The sequence below is a fragment of the Pimephales promelas genome, chromosome 1 (genome assembly GCF_988280905.1).
Source record: "Pimephales promelas chromosome 1, fPimPro1.hap1.1, whole genome shotgun sequence".
Lineage (NCBI taxonomy): Eukaryota > Metazoa > Chordata > Actinopteri > Cypriniformes > Leuciscidae > Pimephales > Pimephales promelas.
This window is the reverse complement of record NC_142769.1, coordinates 27,513,933-27,537,847: the sequence shown is the minus strand read 5'-3', so window position 1 is coordinate 27,537,847 and position 23,915 is coordinate 27,513,933. Positions and strand designations below refer to the sequence as shown.

The 23,915-nt window shown below is 40.1% G+C and overlaps 1 protein-coding gene across 2 annotated transcripts in view; it reads left to right on the top strand.

Annotated features, from left to right (window-relative positions):
• The first annotated feature begins 1,008 nt into the window (after window positions 1-1,008).
• Window positions 1,009-23,915, top strand: part of adamts18 (ADAM metallopeptidase with thrombospondin type 1 motif, 18) — a 59,003-nt gene continuing 36,096 nt past the window's right edge. Inside the window, exons 1-4 of one of the 2 annotated variants that reach the window (XM_039693488.2) lie at window positions 1,009-1,325; window positions 1,413-1,485; window positions 2,578-2,897; window positions 21,049-21,319. In XM_039693488.2, coding sequence (XP_039549422.2) covers window positions 1,212-1,325; window positions 1,413-1,485; window positions 2,578-2,897; window positions 21,049-21,319 — 778 coding nt within the window. In that variant the 5' untranslated portion in view covers window positions 1,009-1,211. Of the gene's footprint in view, window positions 1,326-1,412; window positions 1,486-2,577; window positions 2,898-21,048; window positions 21,324-23,915 lie in introns of those variants that run through there. The other variant, XM_039693489.2, reaches the window with a different exon arrangement.

Below are 23,915 nucleotides of genomic sequence, written 5' to 3'. Positions count from 1 at the left end.
GTTAAATCTTTGAAATGTGATTGCCCAACAAACAAGTCAGATCTTTTGGAATGATTTTCAAAATGTTTTATTGAATGAAAACAAACAATTAGTGTCGTCCGATATCTGAAAAATTATTCTAAAGTGAAGATTATTTTTTTGTGAATCAAAAACACATAGGAACCCAATTAATTTGACCCATTTATTGAAAGTCATTACTTTGAAATGACAAAACAACAAACAAACAAAAACATATTGTGTTGTGTTGTAGGTTACTTATAAACTTGGGACTTTTGTTGTTTATTTATTTCTCATTTAACGTGTAGGGCCAATGATTACATGCATGATGCATTGAAAAGGTATTTCAACATGGCTAGTGAAAACTACTTATCCTACACCTATAATAAATTATCTCTATATTTTTTTTTTTCACTCAAAAGTTGCCAAGTAAGAAGATTTTATAGGCAATAAACAACTACGGTCATCCAGGTCACTGTCACAACTAGGTCATCAGGAGATCTTGTTTGCACAGTGTTGAAAAAAAGCAGTAGATGAGCTTTCTCAGTTTTTAGGTTGAAGAACAAAACACTCTTAACTAAAACAAACTACTGTAGGCTACAAATGTATAGAGTTAAATATCAGCTGAGCGCTTGCAGAACAGATGACAGTACAGTTTTTAGGAACAAGACCTGACGTGAAAGCGCTTCATTATACAGTACAGTGTACATTATCATAAATCATCCCGCAGCCCATTCACAACTCTTCAGTTTCACATTGAACACATAAACTCTTTCGACAGCGTGTGTTTACTTGCTCGGACCGTTCATTGAGAGGGAGTGCTGCGAACATGCTTCCCATTTCAATGAACCCTGTGCTCTTTTTTATGGACGGTCGGACAGTGAGGAGCGCTGATGCGCCGAATAGCCTGATTGGTGGAATTTAAACCCCCACCCTTTCCTCATCAGCCGGTGCCACTACACAACCCATCACCCCCCACCCCCCACCCCCCACACACCCGCCGACTGTCAACGCTCAGCACCAGTCAGCAGTTCTCTGTGTACCTGCGCTCGCAGACAGAGGCGGTGCGCGTTACCCAAATGGACCCAGTGGATTTTACTTGAGGAACGACTGAAACAGGACATTTTAAACAATTAGCAATGTCTCTATATTGCATTGCATTGATTTGCGGATCGTTCCTTTCCCCGTTTTTAAAGAGGTAACAGTTAAGGTGCATGCATGCCAAAATGGATTGCCTTTTCCTTTTGCTTTGGAGTTTACAAGTCCCTTTGGTTAACAGCACATCAGTGAGATTACTGGCGAGTGTGTCTTTTGGGAACTTTATTAAGGCAGGTGACACACTGATAATTAATTATTTATTATATATACTGAACTCATTGTCATTTAGCAAGTTAATTGTGGTGAGCTATTTGCAGGCTCTGCAGTTCTGTTGCTTCCACTCTGTGACATCGCTCTCATTTACCGGCGACACCGGCGGCCTCTATCAAGGTTCGTGTCTTTACGCACTGCAATTTATGATTGTATTTTTATTCTTTATAATTATGACAAGGCAATAATTGATGCCGATGGCGCTCTTGTGTTTTAGTTGAGCCGAAATTCCTTACCTGTTCTTATTGGATAGCTATACCTTACCTGTACAGCTATAATACGCGGAAGCATGCTACATAGATTAGGGGAATTAGGGGGTTTACAACATAAATATACTCCCAAGATGTGAGTTTCCTGTGCCTGTGCACGCGTAGCCTTCTGTATGTGTGGGCGCATTAAAGGGATTCCCTCTTCTCTTATCTGCCGCGTAGGAGCTAGTCACTGAGAGTTTTGGTATTGTCTTTTTATTTCATATTTACACAACCAGTGGAAAGTTTGGAAACACCTCCCTGTGAGATTATGGTTAAATGCTTGACATTAGTTTTGTATATAAATTGTGGCTACATGAAACATATGTTCACTTATAGCCTCTTCATCATTTAGCTTGCACAGGCTACAAAGAGTATTGAACTACGTAAAGCTCAGAAAAAAAAGCAGAAATATAGGTAGGCTTGTATAGCAGCATAAAAGTGTAAACAGTGATACAACAAGTGTTGACAAGAGCCCATGAAGTGGTTCGACAAGTGCAGTTTTCTTACCTGTATTGCATTTCGTCTTAACAAAGAACATTTTGGTGGGACATGAAAGGGATTATCCCATAAAGAATAATGATAAAAAAAAGATTAACCATTAGAGTTGCCAGTCTTTGACTGGTGCTATTATGGGGAGTAGCAATAGAAACCATTTCATCAGACATAAATATGTGTAGTGCAGGATGAGTCTTCGGTATTTTTGCTATAATTTTCCTGGAAGAGAAAATTTTATAAGTATCTGCCTGGTAAAATTGTCAGCTTTAAGGAGTGTACTAGCATATAAATAACCAATAGGCAGTAGACATGGAATCAAAGTCACAACACAACCTGTCCTGATTCCTGATGGACAGAAAACTGTTGCTGACACTACAATATTAAGTTATAGTAGTGAGATAATGCTATAATTAAGTGGTAATGAATTGGTATTGAGTCAGATTATTTAAACTGTGTTTGTCCACAGATTACGATTTTGCCACTCCAGTGCAAGTGGACTCACTTGGAGGCTACATTTCCCATGATGTGTCAAGACATGAACGAACCAGGAGGTCCCTGTCAGAAGCTGCTGGTTCAGTGCATTATCATGTCTCTGCATTTGGCAAGGAATTGCATTTAGACTTGCAGCCATCCCATGTGCTGGCAGAGGGGTTTACCATACAGACACTGGGTGCAGAGGGCATCAACACAGCGACCCTTGACCCTTCTATTCATAACTGCCTCTATCAGGGTTCCATACGAAACCATTCTGAATCCTCTGTGGCTATATCCACCTGCACAGGTCTGGTAAGTGTCTCCTTTTACACTCACAATGAGCTGCAATGTTTACTAGTTTTAGAGGAAGATTTAGGCATCCTAAATGAAATAGAACCTCATAAGTGACTGATTTGAAATGCTCTACATGGGCAGCAGCAACTTCTGTGCCCAAACATATCTGAACATTTTACCAAACAATGTTTTGGCATTGATTATTGGCAATGTTTTGAATTTGGCCAAAAGAGTGGTGCAGGTTAGACATCACTTTGTGGGCCAATCGGCATTTAGCATCATACTTGTTCCCTAAAGAAAAACCCAATAGGATTTTTCCATAAGCTTTTGGATTATCGCAAAAAACAAACTCTTTGATTAACAGAAGTTTATGATACTTACACGTTTTGCCCATAAAGATAATTATCACAGATTAACACAACTTTGATACATTTTGAAGACTAAATGCAGTAGGCAGAAATAAAAAGCTAAAGGAAGGCTACGGTCAACGTCACCACCAAGCTTCCGACAACTCTCTCGGTTATCTAAAAACATTTTCCCAGAAAGTTTGAGTTAGAATTGTCTAAGAGCACATAAGCATAACGAGACTGCCTCTGTAGTCCCATTTAGCCACTTGTTAGCAACCGCCTTTTTCAAGACACGTTACAGCTTCAGAAAATCAGGAGTGGGATAATACTAATGTATTTTATGTCTCAGAATAACATACGGAAGTGTCTTGAGCTTGTTCACCACAGACCTCTTTTCAGCCATTTAACAAAAACCCCATTCAAAAAACCCATTGACTCTGAGACGATGGAACAGGAGGTGTTAAAATGCTAATTCGTTTCCACGTTTTGGCACACAAAGTGGTGTAATAATTGACCACTACTGTATATTAAGTTGCTAACAAGCTTTGTGTCTTGTGCATGCTTGGATGCTGCACTTCCATCTACTGACGTGGATCAGTGTCTCAGAGTTTTGTCAATTACCGTACACTGATATAGGGAGTTCAAGAGAGCGTTCTACCCAATGATGAATTCACTTACCTCTTTAACAAAAGAAACAACTTGAGCGTCACATCCCAGTTTTCAAATGTTTACGTTTTTTTATTTTTTTGTCTTTGTCAGTCTTTCTGTCTCATGACCTTTTTTGCTTCTTTGGGTGTACAGATAATACCGTAATATCCACTGGTAAAACACAATAAGGCCGGATTCACATATAGCGCCTAAAAACGCGTAGAAAATGCCGGGCGCGCCGCATTCTCCTTTTTCCAAAACGCTAGGGCGGTTGCGCTCTGGTTGGTTCTTGTCACGTGACCTATTGTGTGCTTATGGTGCGCTTGCGGCATTCTGAAAAGTTGAGATGTTTTTATCTCGACGCGGCGCGCACGCGCTTGGATAAAAACGAGCGCGTCGCACCCATCACCCACTGTCGCTTCCATTATGAGCGCGCATACCACGCGCCTACATTTGAAATAACTAACTTGAGCGCGCAAAAGACGCGATATGTGAACCGGCCCTAATAAGTGTGTTGCATTGTCTAATTTAGACTTTTTTCTTTTGGAGCAAAAAACTTTTTAAAATGAGCAAACCTTTTTTTTTTTTTACAAAAAAAAGTAATTATGATCCATTCCATTGTTGCTTTACTCATTAAGTATATGTGCTTTTTTTAAATAGCTGCCAATGTCAAGTATGCAAACATAATTGAGTTATGGTTAGTAAAGTACATGTTGTGACTGCTGGAGCTTAGGAAGTATATGGTGTTTCACTGAGCGAAAACTGTTGTATATAGTGTGCATGAAGAGCGTAAAACAGGTTCACTGGAGAATTGAAGTATGAAGTAAACCAAAGTAGAGACATGGCTTGTGTGGGATGGAGCATTGAGCTTTGCTGGATGTATCTCACGTCTCACCTTGTGTTATGTGCTACTGTAAAATCATCCTCAGAGTTCTGCTGAAGGACTCTGCATTCACTCCCTGCTCTTTTGTTCTGTGTTTACCCTGCTTTCCTGTCTCCCTTGTTCTCTACAATTAAAGACAGAGTGAGGTTTCAGGCGCATGGCTGGCAACGCTAATCTTTTCATTGTCCTTTTCATTAGTGGTAGCTTCTCCACTATAAAACAGCAGTGACCCATTCTTTTAAAACTGTGTGACAACACAATGTGATTTGGGAGCAATTGCATCTGAATAGACTGCAGGGACTCTTTGATCTACTCCCCCTTTCTTTTGAAGCTCTTTTTTTGAACGATGGTCCGAGTTCTAGGTGACTCTCTTGACGGTCTTAAAGGTGCCCCTATTTCAGATATACAGGACGCCAAACAAGACCTGTGTGTCCCTTCAGATTTTGTGCTTAAGTGTACAGAAAAAAAGGGAAATGTCTGAGAAAAAAGGGGTCTCTCATTCTGTCACTCTGCCTCTTTCACTCTCCCTTTCTTTGTTGGATTGAAAAAGAACGAGTCACAGAAGACTTTAACCCTTCCATGTCATCTCCGCTTGATGAGGAGCTTTGGATTAACTACAAATGAGAACCCATTCATCCCTCTGCTGATCCGCAGCAACCCCTTGTGCTGTGAAAGGCTGAGGAGGCAGTTGCTTAGAGGAAGAGAGGTTTTGTGTGGCGAGAATGCCAGTCCAAAAGTAAAATCAATGCTTATCTGGTTGAGAACCCCCACAGTCGAAACATTCAGAGGTTGATTTGCTCGTACTAGTCCTCTTGCTCACTGTTAAACAGTGCATGACATAGCAGATGGACAGGGATTCTGTTGTTAAATGAAGAACAGGCGGTCCCAGCTTTTAAGTCAGGAACAGAGGGATTTACTCACTAAATCCTGCTTCATTTAAAGTTTTTAATTACTGAGTGCTCTTCAATTGCTGTTATCACTTGCAATGGATTGTGTGGCCTCAGATTTGATGACATGATCAAACATCTTCCATCCATCCTTTAAACAACACACATCATCGTAGTAATGAATTCCTGGTTGATTTATGGATTGGTTTAGTCATGTGTGTTGTTTCTTGGTTGGTTCAAAATCTTCTAAATGGGCTGCATCCAGAATGGCGTGATGCCAGTCTGCTTCAGTTTGTAAAAGCTGATTAGCAGGCGGAGCTTCTGAAATGTTCCTCTGCTACTTCCTGTTCAGAGGTCAGAACTTCCACCAGATCAAGCTTCAGGGTCACATGGTTGAGCAAGTTCAGAGTTGCTTTTCCAGCCTAGGCATCGACAAATCCACATCCTCAGGCCTTCCCTGGGTCACTGTTCCATATGGCTGGTGACAGGTTCAAGCCCATCCCCCTTTGAATTGGCTGATCCTGCTTTCTAGACGTGTTTTGACTGGCCGGGCCACCATGCCGTCCAGAACTACTTAAAGTATCACAATGAAAGACTTAGAGATCTTTCACAATACTGTTCAACTTGATTTTTTTATTGATGAACTATTCTGGCAGTGCTGCTATATTTTAGTTATGATTAGTTTGACACATGGGCACTCATTTCTGGCTAGTCCAGTTTTAACATATCCTTAGACCTGTCCGATTAAGTTAAAGCAGGTAATGAGACAGTAGACTTGACATGTTCTTATCTGTTTATGTTAATTGGCAGCATTGTTTACAATTAGCATGTTAACAACAATTAGCATGCTAGAAAGCGCTGCTGGGTAGCAAAACAATAGGTTGACTATAGCCTTAGGTTACAATTGTTGACATTGTGACTCAAGTAATTATCTCAGTCAACATATAGCATGATGTACAACTTGATAGAGGTGCTGTTTGCTGATGTTTGTTTGATTTAAACAAACCCTGGTGCAATTGCTCTGTTAGCGCGGTTCATTTTTATAAGTGTGAGCGCTGTCATCCAAACCCTGGTGTGCACTACACAAGGGGACCGAGACCAGTTTGAAGGAAAAATGAATGCAACACGGACCAAAGATTTGTAAACGAACCAAAAAGGGAAGATGAGACCCTAAAAAGAACAGAATTCTCTGTTTCTCATCATAGTCGTGATGTCAGAGAACTGTTGTCTCCTTGGAGAAGATCTTTGTGTGTGTGAGGGCCTCCTTTACACATTTTATAAGCTCTTCACAAGTTCTCAGCTGGTCAAAATACTATCATACATAGGCTATGCACATACAATGAGCGCATTTAGCCCAGCATACTGCATTGTTTTGGATGTTCAGTAAGATCTGTCTTGAAGGCTAGGGGGGACTTTGTGATGTAGCCATGCACACTGACTAGTTTCATTCTAGCGTTTAATGCTAAGGAGGATTCTAGACTATAAGCCTTAGTAGGATTGGACTAGGAAAGACGCAGTCTCGGTAGGATGCAGCCTTCCGTTTGAGAAGCCCCTGGGAAGTCTGTCCAGGCCAGTGTGTTTGATTACACACAGACGAGCACCCACGGGGGTTGGGGTATGGAAGGACTGTTGAAAATGGACGCATTTTCTGTCCAATGATTCTAAGTGGTCTTGGAAATGATTGGCTGGAGTTTTTTGAGTCCTGCCCGCTCCACAAATGATTAAATTTCTCAATTTTTATTTTCAATGCTTCTAACTCAGTGGCTATAAGTGGGTTAGGAATACGATTTCAAATGATTTAGAAAAAAAAAATGGCAAAAAAGTAAATGACATACCCCACCTTTAAGTCCATTTCATAATAATAAAGTTATACTGTAATACTTATACTTAGATAATTAAGTTTCTAATCCAGTTTGTTTTGTTTTAAATGGTAGCTGTCACAAAAATTTGCCGGATTTATTGCATCTTTGCATCAATTTTGCAACAACAACATCTTTGTTCAACTTTCTTTTCATAATTATAAATAAATGCATAGTCTATATGTTTGTCCTGTATGTTCGTGAATAAAAATGAAAATGTGACAGAAACAGAAGCTATTAAATGTCTTATTATCTTTAAAATATGAAAATTAAAATGACAGGTAGTAATAATTGTCAAATTATCAAAATGAGGAACGGTGTGAACGTCTAACACAACTTTTTTTTTGCTCCGCACCAAAAAAACAAACAAACAAACAAGCAAACCGAATTACAAGTGTGAACACACCCTTAGAGATGAACCCAACATTTTCGTGATAAGTCCAAACAATTTTAAAGTAGGTCTATCAAGCAGACAACTAACTATAGTTAATTATCCTCTTAGTCTTTTGAATGGTTTGCAAGCAGGTCTTTATAGGACAGGGGACTCACTAGATTTACCCTTCACTGAATCCAGCTCTTTCCAAACATGTCCAATCATGCTGAACTCAGACATGACCTTTCCCTAGTCCCAAGTTATTAGTAACTTATTCAAGTACACTTATTTAAAGTGATCTGTTGCTCATTTTAAATTAATGTAAAGCATTCATAAATCTATTGATTGAGCAGTCGATGTGACATTCAATGAGCAGTTGATGTGACATTCAATGCAAAATGATGTAAATCATACCTATGAGTACCATGCAAATGAGTAAAAAAAAACGAAAAAAAAAAACTTTTGCACAAGTAATAGAAGATCTCTAAAGATGAAGAAGTCATTTTTGCTAAACAGGTATCCCACCGATTCTCTCTCTCTCTTGCTCTCTTATCTTTTTTTAGGGGGGGATTTGGATGGTAAAGTGCTCTTTTATCTTTTATGGACAGCCTGGCCAATAGTCCAACCTTGTGGGTGCTAGACTGTCTGTGAATGTGTGAGGTGTGTGTTTGAATTGCTGCTGAAGCACTTCAGCTGTGTTTATTCAGTACTAGACCTGCTGGTTCAAGCTGATGCGCTAACGTGTGGGATTGCACTTAGGGACAGTTGTGATGCTAATTCACTCTGACTGGAAAGGAGGCAAGCTGTCAGTGTGCTCAAAGCTTGGATATACTGCAGTGAGAGTAGAGCACCGGGCCATTCAAACATCAATGGAAGAGAGAGGCTGGGAATTACCATACACAGACTCCAAGAACAGATCTGCAGTGCTTGTCTGACTCGGGAAATTGTAAATGCTTTGGGTTTTCCATCAGACATGTTTGTTTTCATGATTGGTACTTATGGATTCTAAAATTGTCGCTGTTTGGGGTCTCCCAGTTTAAACCCCTTTCCAGGCATCATAAATATATATAGAGATACTTGATTGTTTTGATATTGATAATACATAAAAAGGTAAGATCCTTGTGTCATTATTTTTTTTAAATGTACCTTTGCTTGATGTAAAGGTCATGAAGGTCATGTAAATCAGAAGTTTTTAAACATTTCTGATGTTTGAATCCAAATACGTAAATCAAGAAATTAATCATGATTGTTAACTATAGAGATACATAGATGCCTCATTCCCAGCCGTTTCAGTGTGCCACTATACGCAAGAAGTCTGCCACATTAGAGCAGTCCGTGAACATTGAGAGCAAGTTGGCGGCTGATCGTCTGCAGTCATAGTTAGATAAATGTATTAATATGAAATAGACTTCAGCAGATGATTTTGCTAAACTAACACAATACAACAAGACACAAACGTCAGCTGACATTTAAAAGTTACCATAGTAAAAGTAAAAACTTTTTGATCGATTAACAATTATTTTTTTTAAATAGCAATACAACTATGAAAATGGGATGTATTGAATCACATCATTTGTGTCGTGATGTATCATATAATAAAGTATTTAGCGATACCCTACACATATCTCTACAGGGAAATTACTGGGACCAGACTGGGATTCTTCTTGCCACTATTTGACTCAGTCGCTTGCATGAACCACTCTGAGTAACCACTAGAGAGTCAAATGCTTTGCACCATGGGAGACGATGCTTAGGTGACGTGGTGGACATTTACATTTGTCTGAGTTTTGGGAGGGCAGACAGACAAATTGAAACCAGAGTGAATATATGCTGGGCTTCTTTGTAGTTACAAATGTTCCCCACTCCCCCTTTCATAATTCATGGGGTGTTATGCCATGTTAGCACTATAAGAGTTGCCAGGGGCTATTCCCTGGTGGTCTGTGTGGTGACAGTGATGTAGAGGCTACTTGGGGATGTGTGTGTGTGTCTGTGTGTGTGTGTGTGTGTGTGAGAGAGAGAGAGAGAGAGAGAGAGAGAGAGAGAGAGAGAGGCTTTTGGGAGAAAGTAAAGAAGGGGAAAGGCAGGCTGTTCCTGTAATAGCTCATGTTCTCACTCACTTGAAGACCTAAAACTAATGGGCAGTGGTAAAGTGGCTGTCACACCAGTGCTAAGAAGCTATAAATATTGTAAGGAATCCCATTTCTAGTGCTTTGGACCATTTGGGACTCGCGTTTTAAAATTTTCATATCTCCATTGAGGTTTAATTATGTTAGTCAAGCTCATGCATCTTTCTGTGAGTAATATGACACTTATAAAAGGACACCTTTTTGTCATTGACAACTTAGCTGTGCGATATCTGAGGCATTGGGTGGTGCTTTGTAGTCACTTCTCTTGTTTGGTTTATTTATGTTTACCTACTAGACCAGCTTTCATTGTGTATTTACTCAAGCTTGCTTAAAAAGATCTTAGTCAGGGTGGCACCATATTTAATTTGTCATCTTTAAAAAAAATAAAAAAAACCTTTAGCAGACAAAAAGTCAGTTTTGAAAATTATGGGATATAGTACCTTTATACAGTACCATTGTAAGAACAAGTCTATTCCTAAGACTGTAACCTTGGTTCGTTGAAGAGGGAACGAAATGACCTATACTACAGCGTCGATTGACACCGAGGGAATGCTTTGTGTGATGACGTCTTGAAGCACATGTGAAATCAGTTCAATGATGTGACGGAACTTCAGAGGCGGGCGATGTCACGAACCAGTAAACTATAAAACCTGTCCAAAGCAAGGCAGTGCTAGCTTTGTAAAAGTCGCTGACAGGCACACAGCACGTGGCAAGGTGACGCAGCATCTCGTTTCCTCTTCAGGGAACCGAGGTTACTGTCGTAATAAAGGCAATCCCTTTCAAGGGAACTATGCCGCGTCGATTGACGCTGAGGGAACATCTATACCAATGCCTCCTGAGTCGTGCATTCTTCCAGGATCGCTCCAAAGCTTGTGAGGAAGGCATCCGTCATAATCATCTTGCGAAGACAATAAGTTTCTAACACGGGCCCTGGGAAAGGTTGCGTGACCCTGATCATTCGAAAGGGGTTGCCCCTCTGGAAAAATTCTTTGGTCCTGAGCCACCACTGCAAGTGTCTCATGCACAACAGGCCAAAAGGTATCACATTGGACGCTGCTGCCATCAGACCCAACAGTCTCTGAAACTCATGAAAGACTGTAGACACATCTGAAAACTGTAAGACCCGGGTTCCCTGTTTGGAGGGGGGTACATGTTCTATTGCCCCTTTCTCCAGAAGAGTTTTCACTTCTTATTCCAATTACCAGAACCTGCTCGGGGCCCACCACGGTGGATAAGACCCCCATAAACCTGGGTTGGTGAGACCTGAACTGTATTTGATAACCCTTTTTTAATGGACCCTGTAATGGCGCCCTGTAATGGCGATCCGGCAGGGAACAACCAAACTGATTGCTCTGGGACCCTCATCAGAGGGGGCGGGCATCCCAGGACTACTACGTTTCCGGGTGGACCCTGAGATATGTGCTTGCTGGAGACTGCTGCACCCAGAAACACACGAGGTGGCGGGGTTAGCATACCTGACCTTTCGAGTATCACATTTGAAATGCACGCAATTGTCTTTGTGCTTCATGTCATGGTAGATGTGTGTGACGTCATTGCCGTAAAGCATGTCGTGATTCTCACAAGATTTGTCGGGTTCGCTCCTCTCAAACTTGCATTGCTGGTTTTTCAGGGTCCCCCCAAGCTTTAGTACCAGGATGATTCGCCCTATGAGTTTGTTTACCACCGAAATGACTTTGAAGCTTTTATATTGAGGTACAATTCTTGCATAGTGTGCCTTTAGGGATAATCAAAGGACAAAAGAAAGTGAGAAAATTATTATCAGCAAATGCAGAAGTGTCTTTCACTAATGTGCTTTGGTCTCAGTGCTGTGATTATGTGTCGGCTTACAATGCATTTAGCTGGTTTTGTGGCCAGTTGTCACATTTCTCTAAAATGCACACAACGATTGTGTGATGATGCAATTCTTTGTAATGAGGATTTCCATTTTATTACATTATTGTTCAATTTTGGTGACAAATTGCATTTCTTGTCAAAGGTTACTTATGCAGTACTATAGAAGAGGACACAGAAAGCTAGGCTGATTTTAGTGTGAGTTTAGTTTTTTCTGACGAGGGAAGGGGGTGAGAGGGCTAAGGTTCAAGAGTCACGGTTTAATGCAGATATCCCAGTGTTAAGCCCAGTTTGTGAGTTTGTGTAGATATATACAAATGCCCCTTAATTGTCCATTATTTTTTCTGTACACACAAACACACACGCTCATGTAGCCAGTAGAGCCGATGCTCTGGTCAGATGTAACCCAGCAGTGGAATGCAGATGTGTTTTAAAGCTTTGTAATAAGCAGCTTTGGGTTTCTCACTGCTCCCTTCCAGCCTTTAACAGCATGTAAGCACTTACTCATCTAGATTATAATACCATGGATGGAAGCTTTAAAAACACTCACAGTTTACACAAAGAGAAGCTAATTATGTTTCATAGAATCACAGAGACAGGCAATAAATTATTTCCCATACTTGCACTGAAGACTTAGTCAAAGACAGATCTCATGAAACCACATAAAACAGACGATCCCTTTGGTTAACTCATCCATAGAGTTCTGCTTTGAGTTTGAGGATCGTGATTTATTAGTTAATTCCCAACATCTGATATTCCTTTGAATATGTGAAGACTCCGACTCAATGAGGGGAGTGAGAGTTAAAAGAGCTCCCATGGTTTCTGTGTTCGCTGTGAAAATGAAACGTGTTTATCTGGCAGCAGACAGTGGCCCTCTAATCTACATCTCTTACAACTGTTTCTTGAAGGAGAGAAGAAGAGACTGCGGTTGAGTGTTTCCCTTCGCTCCCTCGAGTGTAATAGGCTTTAAGTAGTCAGGTGTTTTTTTGTAGAAGGCTGTAGTTAGGCACTCGTGTAATTATATGATCACCTGTCAAACATTATTACATTAAAACGCATTACATCTTCTACAGCAGAATTTCCCAAACTTGTTTTTGTCTGCCAAACCCCTTTGACCTAAAATATTTACATGGAAGTATACTCCCTGAGATTTTAAGTGAATATCTCAATCATTTAACAATACATTTACACATTCACAAGTAGTTCCCTGATATTAATCGATGGTCACATGACATGCAGGTAAACAAATGACAAAATAAAGAAATAATCAATAATAAATACTATTTTTGGTATTTTAGTTTGATTGTTTTTGATTTCAAACTAAGTATTATAATTTGTAATTTTTTTTGTTTAATTAATCCATGAATTAATTAATAACTTTTTATGTTTTAATTTAATCATCTCATGAGCAGTTCCTTTATGATCACCAGTTCGGAAAACCCTGCTTAATAGAATCAGATTTGAATACTGAACCTGAATACTGATTTTTAGAAAAAAAAAAAAAGTGAAAAAAAGAAGAAAAAAAAGAAAAAAAAAATTGAAGTTGTGATAATAGGATCCCTGCAGTTCTTTAGTTAGTTTCCTCTCTCATGTCTTCAGCCAGCTCCTTTCTTTCTGCATGCCGTAAGACATAATGGCCAAAAAACAGATGGCCCCAGATGGAATCCATTTACCCCCATTATCGAAGCAAAGCACCTCCATCTGCTAACTGCTGGACTAAGTTGTTAGATATTTGACAGTAAAGTTTGTTATGTCTCTAAAACAAATGGAATACATGTGTGATAATTGTGTGAGTTGGACTGCGGGGCGCTTGCAGAGGTCCTCCAGGATGTTGGTTAAACACATGCTTGCGGGATGCCGTGTATGGGGAGGGCTTCACTGCAGGAAGCTATCTCAAATAATGTGCTAACATGGTTTATTCAGAAAATGCCAGAATCTGCCAACTTCTCTGAAAATGCCAGCCTTTAGAGCCAAACATCCCCACTCACTCTTAGGGCAAGTGAAAATTAGTGAAAATAATAATTTCTTTTTTTTTTTTTTTGTCAGTGCGGTTTTAGATGCAAACCCACATCACAGTGTCGGGAGTTGTCCAGTTATTTTTGTGTTTCATAATTTCTGCAGAACGTGGATCAATGGCATTGGCTTTCTGGTTGTGAGTAAAGTTTTAATGCAAAACTACACTGTAATTCCAATACACTAATAATAGGTTGATTCTGCGCTATTATCATCAAAAAAGAATCTTAACCCTGTTATTTAAAGAAAGCAAATTACATGCTACCCTTCTTTGGTAGATGTGAATATACCAGAGGTTAGCTTGTGTCTTGTGTATAGTCTGTTTGTACATTTGATGTTCTAAATGCTTGAATGCAGATTTCAGTTTTACAGTGGTGCACACTAATGAATCAACTGAATCTCTACTTCTACTTGAATCAAATGCAACCCCGAACCCCCACTCATGGGCAGTGTGAACGAGAATAGATGTCCTGAGGCAGTGGAATGCACTTTTACATCCAATATGATTTTGCAGGTAGTGGTATAGTAGTGGCTCAGCACTAACGGTGTCCTGCTGGCCTGGAGCTGGTGTGAGAGCGTTTCAGACAGAACTATCATATACACTCTAAAAAAATGCTGGGTTGTTTTAACTCAATTTTGGGTGAAATATGGACAAACCCAAACATTGGATTAAAAATGCTATTTAAAAATGCAACCCAACGGCTGGGTTAGTCCATATTTGACCCAAAATTGTGTAAAAACCAACCCAGCATTTTTTATAGTGTACAACTGTCAATGCATAGCTGCAGTGTTACTGACATTTTTACATTCATTAATTTTGAACATCCATTTTTATGCCTTGCAAAATTGTTTGATTTTCTACGCTATCTCACGACCAATTCGTACGAATTCGTATGAGTGATTAAAAAGTGGCTAATTCGTACTAATTCATATGCGCTCATTCATACGAATTCGTACGATTTGTCTAAACCCACGTGATGGGTAGGTTTAGGGTCGGCGTCAGGGGTAGGTAATTCGTACGAATTGTACATCCATTTTTATGCCTTGCAAAATTCTTTGATTTTCTGTGATGTATTCTGCGCTATCTCACAACCAATTCGTACGAATTTGTACGAGTGATTAAAAAGTGGCTAATTCGTACTAATTCATATGACCTCATTCATACGAATTTGTATGATTTGGCTAAACCCACGTGATGGGTAGGTTTAGGGGCGGGGTCAGGGGTAGGTAATTCGTACGAATTCATACAAATTGATCAATACTACTACTAATTCGTACGAGTGAGGTTGTACGAATTGTTACGAATTAGCCACCTCGTAAAATTCGTACGAATTCCAGTGAGATCATGTTGGATGTATTCTACATTGTCACAAATTCTCCCACTGCCACCTGCCATTTTGCCATTGCCACTAAGAAAAAAACCTTGTGATGTATGGTCTTCAAAGCATCAGTTAGTATTAGAAGTTGAAACAAGTCATATTTTGCATCTATGAAATTTTTTTTGTTGCTGATTTTAGCTAATGTGCCCACAATATCCTGTCGATGTTGGTTAAAAGCTAACAGCTCACATTAGTCGTCTGTTTTGTTGCCTTCAGTTAGTGGAAGAAAGCCATTAGCCGTGAAAGGAGAGGTCAGCATGGCTGGAGAGAGACGAGTGCCCTTGTTGCCCTGTGTTTAATGGTGGGAGCAGATGCCCCAGATCATTGCGGCAGCCTGCCACGGTCTACCGCTGTTTTCACAGCATGGGCTTTTGCGGGGACCGCCTCAGCCCTGGGAGTGGCCTGTGTTTACTTTGCCACCTGAGAGACGGGAGGGGTCAGGCACACAGGATCAAACACACAGGGGTATGAAGAACACAAGCGGGTTAAATCAGTGATCAGTAATTCACGGCTATACTGCAAGGATTTGCCAGTTTGTGGAGGGTGGGATTAGGTAGAATTCCAAAGCCAGACGGAATGTGTGAGTTTCAGCAGTTTGGGAGACAGAGGTTAAAGATCTAGTCTTAAAGAGGGAAGATGACCTCAGCTCAGTGATGAGAGAACCCCAAGTCATTCAGGATGATGCATTTTCCCATGACAAATGGTTTGTTTACGACACCACGGGTCTCTAAATGTTATGTTCGAATTTGTGTCAAGACATTATTTAAGAAAACATTCAGAATTTATTTTGGCCAAACTGACAGGACAGAGTGGCTCATCACTAGCACAATTTGTTATATTATATCTTCGTGGTTATGTTGGTAAAATATTCATCTCACTGCTCACAATAACAGACTGAGAGAGAGAGAGAGAGAGAGAGAGAGAGAGAGAGAACCCCAAGAGACAAACTTCTGAATGAGAGAGAAAGAATGAGAAAGCTGCCTTTTCAGAAGTTTGTCTCTTTGGGAATAATGGCTCTGCCAGACAGTATATGGTCCGGGCACTGATGACTGGAGTACTATGATCAATTTTACAACTGTAACACTTCCCACTTAGCAAAGCCAGACCTGGCAGGGGATAACTTTGTGGTCATATTTTACATGACCATATATAGAGTATGTTTGCAGATATTGAACAGGAAATAGACACGATTCAATAAATTAATAGAGATACACCTATTTTATCATTTAGTCCAATCTAGCCGGTCTGCAATAGCAGTAAAGCTTTCACTGATAATAAATAAATCACATGTCAACCAACATTTATTGTGTGTTAACCTAAAGAACACAAGTCTATACAAAATAAGCATTCTGTAACCTATCAAATTAAGCATATTATTCATATTAGGACAAACAGCATGATTGCGACATTTTTATACAACAGAAAATTATAATATTTAGTAACTCACATTGCCTTTATGCACAGTGGTGTTGTCCCTGAATGAATCCTCGTTTCTGAATGGATTGTTTAAATAAGCATTTCTCAACTTTTTTACTCCCCTCCTCTCCCCTCCTCTCTGAAACAATACTTTTTTATTCTCAAAAACATTTGTATTCTAGTGTTATTACTTTTCAACTCCATGTTATTATTGTTTTATAACAACATAACTTCAAGATAGATTTCATTCTTTACAACTTAAAATTACTTTCTTTGCTTAGTTATACAGTAACTTAAACAAATAAGCACAAGGCAACCTGCCATAACAAACAAGACCACATGGAGATGCCAAAGGACTACTTATAGCTACTATATGGATACATTCAGAATTATTAAACACCAAAACACAAATCAAAAATAAAATGAATTTGTGGAAACTCAGTGATCTTAAGGTGAGTCGATATCATCAGTGAACAGTTCCTCTTTCAGAACAAGCAATTGTGTGTATCTTCACAAAAATCTCCAAAACATGCTTCTTCGGCGAGCATCCATTATAAAACACTCACAGTACATTCATTTTGACAACTACGTGAATATATTAAACAGAAATACGATGTTATAGCGATCAGTGAGCCCGAGAGTGCACATACACGGTTTGCTTTGTTAATTTAAAAAAGAAAATATATATATGTATTAATAATAACATTTATGAATTATATTAAAATATTTAAAGTAATTTTAAGTTATCTCGCTGCCCCTGGTTGAGAACCACTAATTTAAAGCTGCTGTCCCTAGTTTTTCTGGGGTTAAAAATGATCCAAAAAATACATATTTGAGATAATACATAGCTAGTGTTCAAAACTCTCTGCTTATACCATAGACTCAAAGCGGTAAGCTTGTAATATTGTTTTTAATTCCAGTGGTACTGGTGGATTTCCGCGGGAGATTCGAGCATGTCTTTGTATCATCACGTTACATCTAAAGAAGGAGGCTCGGCTAGTAGGCTATATTGCGTGTGAGGATGTTGGAGGTGGAGATTTATAGCCTTTTCTATATAGAGTGCCGAAGTTATGACGTCACTCTGTTGGCCAAAACGCGAAAGTGATTTAGCATTTTAGCACTACGGTTCCCTCGCTCTAAAGCCTATGGGATTTTTGAATGGGTTTTTGCTAAATCGCCTGAATTAAGGTCTGTGGTGAACAAAGCCTCTAAATATTTTCACGTTTTGATCTATGACATAGAACACACAGTTATAACCTACTTGTGTGTTTTTTTTTTACTTTATTGTGTCTGATTGTGTTTTTTAAAATCTTTATATAGGCTTCAAAATGTATGAATTTTGGATTAACTTGTAAAGATTATCTTGCTAGACAAAACATGTAAGGGTCTCAACTCTGTTGAACACAGATCTTATTTTTTGCGATTTTCCAAAAGTCTATGGGGAAAATGCATTGCTTTTCGACTGAGGGAACCCATGCGCCGCTAGCTTCCGAGTTGTCCTACAAAGTGGCGTCATCACTTCGGCACTCTATAGCCTTTATAATCCCCCAATGACAACCAGAGATTCACCCGCTGTAAAATACGAAAGACTTTGTTTGGACTTCGGAGTGGCTACAGAAAGACAGGGACTGCAACCAGACCATGCGAAAACAAGGATACATATCGAAAGGGCAAAGAGAAAAAACTCCGGACTGCAGCTTTAAATGAATAATTGAATTATTACTCATTAAGTCCTTTGTTGCCACCTACTGGCGGAACAATGTAACCTGCAGAAAGTCAGTCGCTATCAGTCACTGAGTACTGACTGTTTAAAACACACACACACACACACACACACACACACTGTGCATATCTGGTAACAGTTTTATCAAATTAAACGTTAACAGCTAAAACAGCTCTGGAGATAAAGTATATGTGGCATTTCCTCATTTAGACACTGAAAACTGAGTATCATGCATGCTTTAGTTTGTGTAGTAGATTCATACAGTAAAGCGCAAAGTATGCAGAACTCGCATTTAAATAGCAGACGTTTGTGGTTTAATATTCACAGACACTAGTTCATATCATGATTTGCCTACGGCCTTACTTTTGATTTATTCTCATGAAATTTTATTTTTATGATGTGATTCCCTCCGCATTTTCCACATTGTGGAAATCACATTGTCCTACTAAGTACAATGAAATTATTCATCATGTTAAGCTAAAGAAAGGATTAGGCCTGAATGTGTATTTCATGTTTGTTTAATGAAGCTGACATATATTGCTTTTCCCATTTGCAGTACAGTTCTGAAAAGTGCCTCATTCTGAAATATTGCTTTATTTTGCTAGAAACACTGACCCAAACCAAATAAATCTGAAGACACATGTGTATGACTTATAATGAAGCAATTAAACTTTGGCATGTTTTATTAGTAATGGCTAAATATGAGCATGTGTTGGCTTGCTGTGGATGTGTCCCAGGGCACCAATGCGTGTCACTATCATAGCAGAGACGATAAGCTTTGTGCTTGCTTTTGACCCCACACCTCATTAATCAACTGCTCGGACCTCCTCCACCTACCTCTGACATGCCATCTAATTCAGCTCTAAAAGATACATAAAACTCCACCAAGCAACACTTAGTGTCCCAGAAAGGCTGCTGTATTTGCATAGTTTGTAATTGTTGGTCAATAATCATTTGAAACTTAGTTAAACCTCAAGTAAACAATTTAATAATCAATTAAAAAGGAATTCACTGATGTCAATTAATTCATTCATTATTGTAGTGCATTATGGGAGTGAGTGAGTGATTTCATTTCAATAACATCCACTATGGTTTTGGAGACTACTACAAATGGATGTCCTATTTAAGGGAATATGGGTTGATTTCGGACATAGCCACAGATGTTTCTGCAGAAGGTTGGGAACGTTACTTTGATTAAAAATTACAAGGGCACATGAATTAAAAAAAAAGAGTAATTTATAATAAATTAAATGTCAATTTGTCAACTGTGACTTTAATATTAACCACACAGCATGGTAATACAGTAGGCCCTAGGTTTCCGCACTTTAACTTCTCAGGTTTCCATTTCCTTGGAGAAATGGAGCTAATTAGAGATTTTCAAGGGCTGAGTGTAGTTGAGAGAGGATGTAGATACTATAGTTTATCATACCTGTCATGCCTGGCTTGTGGCCATGCTAATCGTCACTGTAAAACAAGCTGCTGAAAAGTTATGCTGCGTATGAACTTTCCTCTGCTCTCTGTAGCCTACTGAAACATTTGATAAATGAGTAGCTCTTTAAGATGCCTTCAGAAGCCCCGGGCTGCTTTACATCCCGCCATGTCATCGTTTGTTTATTGTGTACTGACAGCTGTAACTATGGAGATGCCATAGTTTTTTGTGACTCTGCAACAGCTGTTTTTTAACCACTGTTTCAGCTGAAGGGACTATGAATCCCTCACAACCTGGAATGTTAAAGTCGATGGTCTCCTTTAGGGCCTTTCTTTCCCTGACATCAAACTCACATAAATACCTCCATGTCTTTGATTTGATATATTTTCAGTCCCACATCTGTGTGCTCTGATTTTAACTTGGTCTTCAGGGTTATCTTAAGGCTAATGTGTCCTTTTAGGAATATTCCTGGTTAACTAGAAGTTGACCTTCGCTGACAGCATCTGTTGCATGCTGTTGATTACCACTGAGAACAAGCTCAAATCAGCCCCTCGTTTGTCAAAACAAAACAATAAACATGATGACAGTTGTGTAAACATATGATTACAATGGAAATCTTTTGGGCAATTATTTTATGGAGCAAAACAGATGCTGTTGATAGAGCTCAGCTTGGAAATTATGCAAATATATCATTTGATATAGTAACCTATATTAGAAAAAAATATTGTAGAATATATATATATATATATATATATATATTGGACAAAATCAGATATTTATTTGTTCATGCTCATTGCCCATATTTTTACATTTAAGTTACCTTTGCCATCATCCAGTGCTCATTTAAAATTAATCTTTAAAACACTTCAACTGTTAATGTAGTATTTAGAAAATCTCGAAAATTCCCAAGATTTTCTCTCACTGCTCTCAGCTCCGCCCTGCTTGCCACGCAGCATATTAGAATCATTTCTGATGGATCATGTGACACATTAGTTTATTTTTAAATGCAGCTTTGGTGAACATTATAGACTTAAATAAAACATAAAAAAATCTTACTGACCCCAAACTTTTAAACAGTAGCTGTATATACACTACTGTTAAAAAAAAAAATTACTGACCACAAACTTTTAATGTTTTATTTAAGTTTTTTTTTAAATTGGCCATGGAGTCCAAACTCACTGTTTGTTATTATATGGTTAGCTACTCATAGCTTCCTCTTCCTCTGTTCTCTGCAGTCAGGTCTGATCAGGTTCTCTGGCGAGGAACTTCTTATCACTCCGCTCCCGCAGCATTTGGCTTTACAACACAACTACAGCGCCCCCTCTGGACATCACCCACATGTTATCTACAAGAGATCAGCTGAGCGCAGAGTCCATGCTGAGAAGACTGACTGGACCAGTGGCTTTAAATCAAAAAACTCCTATGAGGACCACCACCATCACCGTCACCATGATTACCAGCACGGAAAGCTCCAGAGACAACATTTCTGCGGACGCCGCAAGCAATGTATGTAAGGGAATTTCCTTTGAGCTATTTGTAGATGGAAAGTGCATCACATATTATTTACTTGTAGAAGTATTCAGAATGCGAATAACAGCAAAGCCCTCTAAGATATGTAGATTGACTCCAAAAGCAAAATGTCTCGTGTTACTAAAGTCTCTTGTTACTAACCTTGGTTCACTCTAGAAGACCTATGGGAGCCTTTTCTTGAAAATACTGAACGAATAATTTGTATTAATTTAAAACACATTTGCTGCAGCAAACAGACCTAGGCGAGGCAGCCTATTGGCTGCTCTGCGGCAACTGCTGCAACCTATCAAGTGACTGCTTGTGACGTAAGCATAAATGAGGGCTCAGTTGTCATGTCCTGCGCGAATGGGCGTGACTTATGCCTTAATAACTGAGGTTACATTAGTAACCGAGACGTTCTCTTACGAGAGTACTCTCGTGTTGTGTAAGCTAGCTTACGCTACGGGAACCCAATTTAAAACGCTGTGCGTGCTAAATCTACCACAACATTGACCCTAGGGCGAGCGCTCTGAGCTCATATGATATGTGGATATAAAAAGCCGACAGGGAATCGGCTTAATAAGAATGATATAAGGCAAACGTGGCTACCTTAAGTGAATAGAGGGTGCTTAACACAGAGGCAATAGCCTGTCTGAATTCAAAAATGTGCAGTGCGTGGATGCAAGTCCGGCAGAACTGACTGGATTAACTAGACTGTTAACAGTCTAGCTTGGAGAGCGGGTACTTCCAGGTTACAGAACCATATTAATGTAGACGGAGAGGCCCAGCCTTTCGCCATACAGATATCGTGAAATCCCACTGGACCAGGCCCATGAAGAGGCCACACCTCTAGTGAGCTCTGACGCCCAGAGGGCAACGAAGGCTCTTAGATGTATAAGCCAGTGAGATAGCGTCCACTATCCACCTGGAAAGGCTATGTTTCGATCATCTAGACCTTTAGCCGGCCACCAAAAAAAAAACAAAAAAACAAAAAAAAAAACAAAGAGCTGTTCTGTTTCTGAAAGCAGCCAAACGTTCCATGTAAATTCTCAGAGCCCTAACTGGGCAAAGGAGATTGATGTCAGACTCGCTGTCAGATGCACAGAGGGCTGACAGGGAGTTGAGTTGCGCTCTGAAAGGAGTGACAAGTGCTTAGGGGGAATAAACATGTCTTGGTTTGAGGATGACCTTGGAATCATTAGGCCCAAACTCAAGCCATGACACGCTAACAAAAAGTGCGTGTAAGTCACCCATCCGCTTGACTGAAGCTGTAGCAACCAAAAAGGCTGTTTTCAATGAGAAATTCTTAAGTCCTCAGACTCTAGGGGTTCAAAAGGGGCGCCCTTCATGGCCTCCAGGACCAGGGAAAGGTCCCATATGGGAACCGAGGGGGGACAAGGACAGTTCATCCTACTAGCTCCTCTGAGGAAGCGGACTACAAGGTCGTTCCTACCCAGTGACTGGGCGTGTGAATGTTTGACAAACGCAGCAATATCCGCTACATACTGTATACCTTGAGCATGGATGGGGATCTACCCTTATCCAAGAGTTCCTGTAGGAAGGAGAGAACCCCCGATACCCCACAATCTTGTGGATCCATGTTGCAAGCTGAGCACCAACTTGAGAACACTGACCACTTGGAAGCATAAAGCCATCTAGGAGCTTGCATAATCTTGTTTAACACCCCGTCGGGGAGACTGATGGGTACCCGTTGATGCAGAGCCTTGGGCTCGGGTTGTGGGTGCCAAATCGTACCCCCGGCCTGTGAGAGGAGATCTCTCCTGAATGGGACAGGCCTCGGAGCCAAGCTCTGAAGCTGCATCAGCGAAACCAAACTTGGTTCAGCCAGAACGGAGCTACTAGAAGCACAGAGGAATCGTTCTTCCTGATACACTTGATTACCTGTGGTAAGAGCATGATCGGCGGGAAAGCATAGAGAGGGCGGCTAGGCCAGTGATGGGCAAGCGCGTCCTTGTTTTTTGAAACAAATTGGACACTAAGTGTTGTCTTGAGACACTAAGAGGTCGACTTCCGCTGTGTTAAAGGTGTCCCACAACAGATGAACTGTCTGAGGGTGGAGATACCATTCCCCTGGAAGAACGTTGTCTCTAGACAGCCTGGACCCACGTTCAGATAGAGAAGGTTGCGCTGAACCCATACAAGGAGGCGTTATGCCAGTGCATGAAGGTTTCCGTGATCTCAGACTGCATGAACACGTGACGTGGGCACATTTCCTACATTTAAAACACCATTGGCGAGAGCCGGATAAACAGACATAATTCTCTTTTTGAGATTTATCTGGGTTGCCGTGAAAATTGTGATTGGGTACAGACAAGCGGTTTGTGCAACTGGCTCGTTGGCTGTACAATACACATCTCCAGTCACCATAGCCACGGATCTTCCTAGAATCAGGAAAGGTCATGCCGGCAAACACACACCGAGCATAAGAAAGGATATGGGCGCTGGATAGGAACAGGAACGGCGACTGAAAGTGGTGAGAAGACGTCCGGCTTCCTCAGAGACCTCGTCTCGCTGAAAAGGCTGATTGATGGCGCAGGCTTCTTCTCCTAGACCCAGCGATGCGAAGGCTTGA